The 12,173-nt window shown below is 37.1% G+C and overlaps 1 protein-coding gene across 3 annotated transcripts in view; it reads left to right on the forward strand.

The window, feature by feature from the left end:
- Positions 1-12,173, forward strand: part of Cntn6 (contactin 6) — a 397,730-nt gene that overhangs the window by 228,933 nt on the left and 156,624 nt on the right. For all 3 annotated transcript variants that reach the window (NM_013225.2, XM_087656200.1, XM_087656201.1), the window contains 1 exon segment: positions 3,196-3,291. In NM_013225.2, the coding sequence (NP_037357.1) occupies positions 3,196-3,291 (96 nt within the window).

The raw sequence follows: 12,173 nt of genomic DNA on the forward strand, positions 1-12,173 counted from the left end.
TTCTTACACATCTGGGTGGTGGCTTTTCCTACCTAGGGGTGTAGTGTTTCATAGACTTTATGTCACTACTATATTCTCTTATTTTTCCAACAAATATAACTTTTCAGATCACACTATGGTGAGGTGTTAAAAACCTTAAAAATTATTCTCATGTCATGTATATTATGTTTATAAAATGTTTACAGCGTAATTGACACACCTCAGTTACTCTTGTGCCATAAACAGTGTGATTAATTGTAAAATATCCATTTCTAAGGTACTTTATAGTAGTTTGATATGTTTCTCAGGTGTAGGTTTTATATTGTTTGTTTTATAATTCAGTAGAGGTATACATATATTTAGAAATATAATTTCCTTCTATCTAACAATGTGAGACAGGAATGTTTAGTAGCTAAGTCTACCTTATGATTCCTCTTCCAGGGTCTCTTTGTTTGTCAAATAACAGATGCACACACCACCCAGGACATCTTAGATATTTTCCAAATATATCTTCTCTTCATTTATAAGTTCTTTCTAAGTAAGAAAAGTGGATGTATTTTTTAGTGCTTGATTATTACCTTAAACCAAGGATTTCCCTTCTATTTTAGTATAGACAAATTTCAGAAACCTAAGTCTAATTATAGTAGTGGTTTCTTTGCACTAAAAAATCTGTGCATTTAGAATTTTAGTCCCACTTAATTTTTTATGAAAGCAATGGCCTTATTTTCTCCATATAGCCAAATGTAGTCTATCAGATCTACATTTTCTTCATTTCCTTTAAAGAATGCCTAGAATCAAGAGGGTAAAATACAGTTATAAAGAGAATATTCCAAAAAATATCTCCATCACTATAGAACATTACTTGTGGTTCTAAGTCATACAGCCAACTTTTAAAAGTAATTAAACTCATTTTAATGTACCATGCATTTATACAATATATATTGATCATATCAATCCAATGTCCACCACAATCAACCTCCTCCTGTAGCCCACAGACAATTTCCTGATCAGTTTCTTTCTAGTTTATTACTTTGTTATTAATAATGCATAAAATCCAATTACCATTATGCATAAGCATAAGTGTGTGTGGCCATCCACTGGCTCATGAGCCACATACCAGTAGCCAATCATAAAGTATAGTGATACTCCCTAACCTCATCTATATCAATGACCAGTAGCTCCCCAATCCACGCTAGAATTTGGACCATGTTGATTTTGCGTGGTAAGCATGGTACTGTGATTTGATTATAACAGCCATGTTATATTGAGAAATCTTCCAGCCCTGGTTGTCCTCTACCTCGCTTCCACAGTGCTCCCTAAGATTTGCATGGGAAGGTTGATGTGCGACTACCTACAAGTGAGTGTTTATAGTTATTTCCACTCTGCTTCAAAATGGTTACCGTGGGTTTTTTTTTTTCTACAAGTCTTCTGATTTTCCTAATAGATATTCAATAGAATTACAGTGACTCAGGCTTTTGTGGTTTTGTTATCATTACAAATATACCTTCTGTGCTAAACAAAATTCCTGCCCTGTACAAGGTTTTTGAACTATTACCCATTAGCAAAGAAACCTCTTTGACCGAAGTTGACAGAAGCACAAGTCTGTGGGACAAGTAAATATTTACAGATAAGTTTTATAGCATGAACACTTAGCAAAAACAAAACAGTATGTTCCTCCTTTAAGACCTGTGGCATCCTCAGTCACAGATTTTAACCAGGGTTATAGTACCTGTTATGAAATCCTCCATTTGGAGCATACCTCATATTTAAATAAAACATGGTTATTCCACAATTATCATACCACTATTGAAGCAATAAGTACATTTTGCCTGAGTGTTCAATATTGTGGCATGCAGTATCTAGCACTGCATAAGACCACTGGTATCTTTTGTCCTTCAGCTGTCTTCAAAGTATATCCTGGCAACACAAGACACTGAGGAAGAAGAAGAGTTGCCTGTTCAGGTCAACTCTATGATTTCTCTTTGTTTTGCAACCAACGTGAGAGGTCTTCAGAAATAGACGCTTACCATGTATTTATGGTTCCTTTTCAATCTACTTTCATGCTTAAAATATGTGCCTTCTGAATAAAGTAGCTTCCATTTTATTGGCATGTTAAGAGTTAGTGAAGTTGAGGGAAAAGGAACCATGAATATTTGTACAGATGCACTTCCAAACACATGTTTGTTTTGGTTTAGTATATGTGCTACAAAGAAATCTAAAGAGAGAATTTATAGGAGAATACATTTGATTCCAACCCTGCCATAACAAAAGAAGGGAGAACAAATCTTCACAAATGGCAGGCTCTGCTTCAAAATGGTGGTCATGTTTTGTTAATAATGTATTTTATTTTTCTACCACTCTCTTGATTTTCCTATAGATGCTCAGTGAGTAAGGCCTTTGTGATTTTTTGTTATTTTTACAATTATTACTTCTGTGCTTAAACAAAATTCCTGGTCTTTAGATGGTGATCATTCACTCAATGAATGAATGAATGAATGAATGAATGAATATATTTATTTTACCAAAGAAGACATTGATTGATACTCAGAGGGATTAAACACTTGCTTGTTCCTAGAGGCTAACTGACTTTTTTCCAAGAATACCGAAAGACTTTACCTTAACTAAGTGGCTTGTGAAGATTTCATCCATCTCTGAATTTTCTAGGGTTCCTTGATGTAAGAAATCACAGCCTGTCATGTAAGTTCAATAATCAGCTTTGTGAACGGATGTAGAGAACATACTTTCTGTCTCTGTTTCTGTCCATAGCAGCTTTGTCTCTCAATGTGCAAATATATCCTAAATGGGAGACAATATCCAACCATCAAATGCAGCTGATGACCTAAGACATTAGATTTCAGGGTATTTGCTTCATATTCTCTTAGACAATCTACATATGGACATGCAAAATATATACTAGGCTTAGAGTACAATCTTATAAGTTACCAACTGGGAGAATAAAATTAAGAAGTGAGTAGTCTTAACAAAAATGTTTATCACAGACTCTACTGAATTATTTAAAAAGGAAGAGAAAGAAATGCAAGACTTTGTGAATGAATCATTCCCACAGATAAATTAGCCATTAGCTAGATATTCTGGTAAGCCAAATATGAGTAGCTGTTATTCATTACAATAACAAGTTTTTCTCATGATTTTCAGATTCTTCTGGATTACTTCTGAAAATAGGGAATTCTGAAACTATTTTATTTGTTTTCTAAGATATTGAAGACTTTGAAACCAAATCCAGAAGCACGGTCTCTGTCCGGGAAGGTCAAGGAGTGGTACTCCTCTGTGGCCCACCACCACATTTTGGAGGTAGGTTATGGGTAGTTTCTGTCTGCCTTCCCATGAGGCTCCATCAGCACATGGAGGTACAGAGGGCCTTGTAATCATTGACATTTAGTCATACATTCAGAACTACAAAAGCCCTGAGAAGTTCATCAACCATATAGACAGTTCTGCATCCTAATGTTTTTATTGAAAATTCTCTTTTCATTTAACTACAGAACAAATATGTCCATGAGAAGATGAAACTGGGAGCTGTAAACAGTGTGGGCATTGTGCCTTGGTATGAAACTGAGTGCATGGTGGGAGGCTAAGAATTGCAGCTCATGGCAATGATATGGCTCTCTTTGAGCCTCAAGTGTACAATTAGGCAAGCATTATTAATAATGATAGATTTTTAAATGATTTGATTTATATAATGCCTAGTACCTCATTAAAATTGAAAGCTAAATTTGTTTTTTTTTTTTAATTTTACTTTTGACCTGTATATAGAGGTAAATTCCAACATGCTTCTTGGACTTCTTCATTGAAAAAGAGTGTGGTTCTAAGAGGCATTCTAGCTCAAAGATCCTCCTCACATGAACTACTACAACATGTTTATACTAACCCCCACTAAAGCACTGTAGAGTTTTAAAAAGAAATAAGACAGATATTTTAAGTCAAAAGACAAACTTGTATTCCTAGGGTTAAATTGCATTATGTTTATAAATATTTACATTTTATTGTTATTTTTAATTTTACATAACCTTTGTGTTATGCTAGCACAGAAAACAAAATAACCTAATTAGAAGAATGTAGCAGTAATGGCAGGGCTGCCTCTATGTAAAGCCTGAGGGCTGTGAAGCTGCTAAAGCATTTCCTGCAGGAGGACCTACTTGAAGACTGCCTATGGCACAAGCATTCCTACAGGAGGAACCAATTGAGAATGGCCTGAGGAAGCAAGGACTGCTGGTCCAAATAATGCCAGCCAATCAGGAACTGCTGTTTAGAACTGATACTTCCTCGGAATCAATGGAGGTGTGGGTGGAAGGTATTAAAGAAGCTTGCAGCAATGCTCAGATGAGTTTGCTGCAGCATTTCTCACTTGCTCCTGGAGTCTGTGTCTTTGCCTCTGTACCAACTCTCTCCCAACCCCCAAGGGGAGGTAGGGTCTGGCAGAGAGCTGTCCAGGGCATAGGCAATAGAAGCTAACAATATATTTTTCCTCACGACTAACACATATGGCATTATGTTCGTCTGAAGTTTTAAAGAAGACAATAATCACACAATGATGTCTTAGTATAAACTTATATTCCTGCAAAATGTACAAACCTATCTTACTTTAACTTTTTGATTGTGTCTATTTTCTAAGACTCAGAATTAGGAAAGCACTAGGTTCTTCAGTACTCTGACCACATTCAAATATTTCTGGTGGTGTTGAAAAACCTGTTCCAAATTGGTTAATTATAGGTGATAGAAGTGTAAAACAAATGTAAGTTAACAGGCTATTTGTGTGCAATGAAAGTCAAAACAGAAGCTGAGCAAGACAGATATTTTCCTTGTCAGCTCCTAATGAGAAAGGATTTGTGTTGATTGTTTTAAACCAAAATGCTCTCACTGTCATCTCGTAAGTCCTATGAAGTTAAGTCAGTGGATAACACAAAGTACATTAAACTTTGTAAGGACCAAGGCTCTAGGATGAGAGTTAAGAAAATTTTGCCCTTTTTCCATAGAGAATCATCTGCATGATTCCATGGATATTTTTTGGTAATGATGTCTGTGTATTATAATAAATCAGAATAAGTTTAGCATTCACCAACAGTGACTTCATCTCTTTGTGGACAGGTAGGAAGGAATAATATTCTTTGGTCTTTGTTGAGGATCTTACCATATTTTTGTCTTTTCATGTCTTCTGGTTTGTCTCTCTCTTTCTCCACTGTCATAATTTCCTTCAGAGCTTTTTCAGTCTCTTAATTAGATTTATTCCCAAGTGACAGATGTTCATTTGTTTAAGATTTTTCCCCAACATAATAGTTTTATCTGTTTCCTTTTCTATAAGATAGCTATTGATTTTTGTGTGCTGTCTTTTGCTACTTTGCCAGATTTTATTGGTGCTTGAAGTCGTTTTATGCAATCTCTAGAGGTTTCTAGGTATACGATCATATGATCTGCAAAGAGGAATAAATTTAAAATAAACCTTCCTTGTTTTCTTTCAGTTGTATTTATTTCTCTTGCCTGATTGCCATGGCTGCCATTTCATACTATGGTGAATAACTGTCTCCTTAATGTTAATGGTTCTAGAGGACAGAATGTTTCATTCTTCTTCACTAGTCATGACATTAGCTACGGGTTTGCCAGTTAGGCTGGACTGTGATATTTCTATATCTAATTTATTCAAGTGTTATAAAAAGTGCCTTATTTATTTGGATGCATGTGAGAGTTTGGGGATTTTCGTGAGCTAAATTACTTCCAACTCTTATGTACTGAGATTAATATTACCTCTCTTAAAAAGCAATTATATACTTCATAGTGACAGTAGGTCATAAAGGCTGGTGCTTTTTAGAACAAATTGCATATAACTTAGTTTTGTGCCTTTCTGTCAACACACACAGCAGTGAATATGAAGGGTAGCTCTCCATTAAGGAAGAAGTCATAATAATATGTAAGATTGTTCATCTAGTATGTTCTCATAAACATATTCAAAACATCTCTTAATAATAGAAGTCTGTGAAATAAACTCCAGTGAGTTTCATAAAGGAATATTCTATACACTCAAGAAAAATAACCTGTTTGAATTCTATAAGTCTGTGTGAATGCAAAAGGAAGAAATGAAAAATGACTTTGTAGATGTTCCATGTCGATGTGCACTTGTGACATGGCATCATAACAATGTTTGTATTCTAGCACACATTCATTTCATCAGGGCACCTGGGATTCCATCATAACAGGAGGGGTTTGAGGTAATCTTTGGACTTTCATCTGAGATTCAATTTACACTATCCAAACATTTGTATGCAATACTTCCCTTATTGCACACGGCCTGGGCTGGGGTTATATCCGTAGAGATATTTTATATTCTAAGAGAATTAATGGAAAGGGTCTCTGTCTACATGACTATGTAGAAGGCATCCTCTATATTGGGTGCAGACCCTCCCATGTAACTGCTTTGATGTCACTACTACTCCCGCCAACAACCCCTCACACATACTCTGTAAGTATGCTCAATAAATTCCTTCATTCCGTGGAATGAAATTTGGTGAATGTGATGGTTTGTATATGCTTGGCCTAGGGAGTGGCAGTATTAGGAAGTATGGCCCTATTGGAGTAGGTATAGTCTTGTTGGAATAGGTGTGTCATTGTGCATGTGGTCTTTAAGATCCTCATTCTAGGATCCTGGAGGTCAGTATTCCGATAGCAGCATTTAGACGAAGATATAGAACTCTCAGCTCTTTCTGCTCCATGCCTGCCAACATGCTACCATGCTCCTACCATGATGATAAAGGACTGAAACTCTGAACCTGTTAGCCAGACACAATTAAATGTTTTTCTTATTAAGACTTGATTTGGTCATGGTGTCTGTTCATAGCATTAAAACCCTAAGACAGGGGGCTAGTATTTGATTTGTTTTTGAGACGGTATGAGGAGGGGGTAGACAGGGTTTAGGAATCCCAGTGAAATACCCAATTTGATAAATAAAAATGGAATAAAAGACATTAAAAAAAGAATCCCAGTGAGAGATATTTTCTTCCTTTAGTATTTTAACATTATAATATTACATAATATAACATAAAAATTAACCTGATATAAAATACAATCTAAAATAACATGATAATTGAACATCAATAGACCATAAAGTACCATCTTCCTCCAGCTGAACAGATATGATAAGGAAATTATTTTTTCTCTTTTTGAGGGAAAAAATACAGATTTCTAGCATTGGTATATTATACAAGCTTTCTATCTACATTTAACACTAACCACAAGTACACACAGGCTATCCCCCTGGGTACATGGAGAGTGGAGGATGGAGGCCAGAGGAGAGAGGGTGGATGACAGATGATGAAAGAGGACTTTAGGGTGGTCGAAGTTATTCTATCACAGAATGGACCCATGAAATAAAAAAGCAGTCCATGCAGATGTCATACAGACCCTAAGAGAACACAAATGACAGCCCGGGTTACTGTATCCTGCAAAACTCTCAATTAACATAGATGGAGAAACCAAGATATTCCATGACAAAACCAAATTTACACAATATCTTTCTACAAAGCCAGCACTACAAAGGATAATAAATGGTAAAGCCCAACATAAGGAGGCAAGCTATACCCTAGAAGAAGCAAGAAACTAATCGTCTTGGCAACAAAACAAAGAGAAGAAAAGCACACAAACATAACCTGATATCCAAATGTGAATATAACAGGAAGCAATAATCACTATTCCTTAATATCTCTCAACATCAATGGCCTCAACTCCCCAATAAAAAGACATAGATTAAAAAAACTGGATACACTATGAGGACCCTGCATTCTGCTGCCTACAGGAAACACACGTCAGAGACAAAGACAGACACTACCTCAGAGTGAAAGGCTGGAAAACAACTTTACAAGCAAATGGTTGAAAGAAGCAAGCTGGAGTAGCCATTCTAATATCAAATAAAATCAATTTTCAACTAAAAGTCATCAAAAAAGATAAGGAAGGACACTTCATATTCATCAAAGGAAAAATCCACCAAGATGAACTCTCAATCCTAAATATCTATGCCCCAAATACAAGGGCACCTACATACGTAAAAGAAACCTTACTAAAGCTCAAAACACACATTGCACCTGACACAATAATAGTAGGAGATTTCAATACCCCACTCTCATCAATGGACAGATCATGGAAACAGAAATTAAACAGAGACGTAGACAGACTAAGAGAAGTCATGAGTCAAATGGACTTAACAGATATTTATAGAACATTCTATCCTAAAGTAAAAGGATATACCTTCTTCTCAGCTCCTCATGGTACTTTCTCCAAAATTGACCATATAATTGGTCAAAAAACGGGCCTCAACAGGTACAGAAAGATAGAAATAATCCCATGTGTGCTATCAGACCACCACGGCCTAAAACTGGTCTTCAATAACAATAAGGGAAGAATGCCCACATATACGTGAAAATTGAACAATGCTCTACTCAATGATAACCTGGTGAAGGAAGAAATAAAGAAAGAAATTAAAGACTTCTGAGAATTTAATGAAAATGAAGATACAACATACCCAAACTTATGGGACACAATGAAAGCTGTGCTAAGAGAAAAACTCATAGCGCTGAGTGCCTGCAGAAAGAAACAGGAAAGAGCATATGTCAGCAGCTTGACAGCACACCTAAAAGCTCTAGAACAAAAAGAAGCAAATACCCAGGAGGAGTAGAAGGCAGGAAATAATCAAACTCAGAGCTGAAATCAACCAAGTAGAAACAAAAAGGACCATAGAAAGAATCAACAGAACCAAAAGTTGGTCTTTGAGAAAATCAACAAGATAGATAAACCCTTAGCCAGACTAACGAGAGGACCCAGAGAGTGTGTCCAAATTAACAAAATCAGAAATGAAAAGGGAGACATAACTACAGATTCAGAGGAAATTCAAAAAATCATCAGATCTTACTATAAAAGCCTATATTCAACAAAACTTGAAAATCTGCAGGAAATGGACAATTTCCTAGACAGATATCAGGTACCAAAGTTAAATCAGGAACAGATAAACCAGTTAAACAACCCCATAACTCCTAAGAAAATAGAAGCAGTCATTAAAGGTCTCAAAACCAAAAAGAGCCCAGGTCCAGACAGGTTTAGTGCAGAATTCTATCAGACTTTCATAGAAGACCTCATACCAATATTATCCAAACTATTCCACAAAATTGAAACAGATGGATAACTACCGAATTCTTTCTATGAAGCCACAATTACACTTATACCTAAACCACACAAAGACCGAACAAAGAAAGAGAACTTTAGAACAATTTCCCTTATGAATGTCGACGCAAAAATACTCAATAAAATTCTGGCAAACCGAATCCAAGAGCACATCAAAACAATCGTCCACCATGATCAAGTAAGCTTCATCCCAGCCATGCAGGGATAATTTAATATATGGAAAACCATCAACATGATCCATTATATAAACCAACTGAAAGAACAAAACCACATGATCATTTCATTAGATGCTGAGAAAGCATTTGACAAAATTCAACACCCCTTCGTGATAAAAGTCCTGGAAAGAATAGGAATTCAAGGCCCATACCTAAACATAGTAAAAGCCATATACAGCAAACCAGTTGCTAACATTAAACTAAATGGAGAGAAACTTGAAGCAATCCCACTAAAATCAGTGACTAGACAAGGCTGCCCACTCTCTCCCTACTTATTCAATATAGTTCTTGAAGTCTAGCCAGAGAAATCAGACAACAAAAGGAAGTCAAGGGGATACAGATCTGAAAAGAAGATTTCAAAATATCACTATTTGCAGATGATATGATAGTATATTTAAGTAATCCCAAAAGTTCCACCAGAGATCTACTAAAGCTGATAAACAACTTCAGCAAAGTGGTTGGGTATAAAATTAACTCAAATAAATCAGTAGCCTTCCTCTACACAAAAGAGAAACAAGCCAAGAAAGAAATTAGGGAAACGACACCCTTCATAATAGACCCAAATAATATAAAGTACATCGGTGTGACTTTAACCAAGCAAGTAAAAGATTTGTACAATAAGAACTTCAAGACTCTGAAGAAAGAAATTGAAGAAGACCTCAGAAAATCGAAAGATTTCCCATGCTCATGGATTGGCAGGATTAATATAGTAAAAATGGCTATTTTACCAAAAGCGATCTACAGATTCAATGCAATCCCCATCAAAATACCAATCCAATTCTTCAAAGAGTTAGACAGAACAATTTGCAAATTCATCTGGAATAACAAAAAACCTAGGATAGCTAAAGCTATCCTCAACAATAAAAGGACTTCAGGGGGAATCACTATCCCTGAACTCAAGCAGTATTACAGAGCAATAGTGATAAAAACTGCATGGTATTGGTACAGAGACAGACAGATAGACCAATGGAATAGAATTGAAGACCCAGAAATGAACCCACACACCTATGGTCACTTGATTTTTGACAAAGGAGCCAAAACCATCCAATGGAAAAAAGATAGCATTTTCAGCAAATGGTGCTGGTTCAACTGGAGGTCAACATGTAGAAGAATGCAGATCGATCCATGCTTATCACCCTGTACAAAGCTTAAGTCCAAGTCGATTAAGGACCTCCACATCAAACGAGATACACTCAAACTAATAGAAGAAAAACTAGGGCAGCATCTCGAACACATGGGCACTGGAGAAAATTGCCTGAACAAAACACCAATGGCTTATGCTCTAAGATCAAGAATCGACAAATGGCTTCTCATAAAACTGCAAAGCTTCTGTAAGGCAAAGGACACTGTGGTTAGGACAAAAAGGCAACCAACAGATATGGAAAAGATCTTTACCTATCCTACAACAGATAGAGGCCTTATATCCAAAATATACAAAGAACTCAAGAAGTTAGACCGCAGGGAGACAAATAACCCTATTAAAAATGGGGTTCAGAGCTAAACAAAGAATTCACAGCTGAGGAATGCCGAATGGCTGAGAAACACCTAAAGAAATGTTTAACATCTTTAGTCATAAGGGAAATGCAAATCAAAACAACCCCGAGATTTCACCTCACACCAGTGAGAATGGCTAAGATCAAAAACTCAGGTGACAGAAGATGCTGGCGAGGATGCGGAGAAAGAGGAACACTCCTCCATTGTTGGTGGGATTGCAGACTGGTACAACCATTCTGGAAATCAGTCTGGAGGTTCCTCAGAAAATTGGACATTGAACTGCCTGAGGATCCAGCTATACCTCTCTTGGGCATATACCCAAAAGATGCCCCAACAAATAAAAAAGACACGTGCTCCACTATGTTCATCGCAGCCTTATTTATAATAGCCAGAAGCTGGAAAGAACCCAGATGCCCTTCAACAGACGAATGGATACAGAAAATGTGGTACGTCTACACAATGGAATATTACTCAGCTATCAAAAACAATGTCTTTATGAAATTCGTAGGCAAATGTTTGGGACTGGAAAATATCATCCTGAGTGAGCTAACCCAATCACAGAAAAACACACATGGTATGCACTAATTGACAAGTGGCTATTAGCCCAAATGCTTGAATTACCCTAGATGCCTAGAACAAATGAAACTCAAGACAGATGATCAAATTGTGAATGCTTCACTCCTTCTTTAAAAGGGGAACAAGAATACCCTTGTCAGGGAAGAGAGAGGCAAAGATTAAAACAGAGACTGAAGGAACACCCCTTCAGAGCCTGCCCCACCTATGGCCCATACATATACAGCCATCCAATTAGACAAGATGGATGAAGCAAAGAAGTGCAGGCCGACAGGAGCTGGATGTAGATCGCTCCTGAGAGACACAGCCAGAATACAGCAAACACAGAGGCGAATGCCAGCAGCAAACCACTGAACTGAGAATAGGACTCCCGTTGAAGGAATCAGAGAAAGAACTGGAAGAGCTTGAAGGGGCTCGAGACCCCATATGTACAACAATGCCAAGCAACCAGAGCTTCCAGGGACTAAGCCACTACCTAAAGACTATACATGGACTGACCCTGGACTCTGACCTCATAGGTAGCAATGAATATCCTAGCAAGAGCACCAGTGGAAGGGGAAGCCCTGGGTCCTGCTAAGACTGAACCCCCAGTGAACTAGATTGTTGTGGGGAGGGCAGCAATGGGGGGAGGATGGGTAGTGGAACACCCATAAAGAAGGGGAAGTGGGAGGGGGATGTTTGCCCGGAAACCGGGAAAGGGAGTAACACTCGAAATATATATAAGAAATACTC

Source organism: Rattus norvegicus, chromosome 4 (assembly GCF_021556685.1).
Source record: "Rattus norvegicus strain SHRSP/BbbUtx chromosome 4, alternate assembly SHRSP_T2T, whole genome shotgun sequence".
Lineage (NCBI taxonomy): Eukaryota > Metazoa > Chordata > Mammalia > Rodentia > Muridae > Rattus > Rattus norvegicus.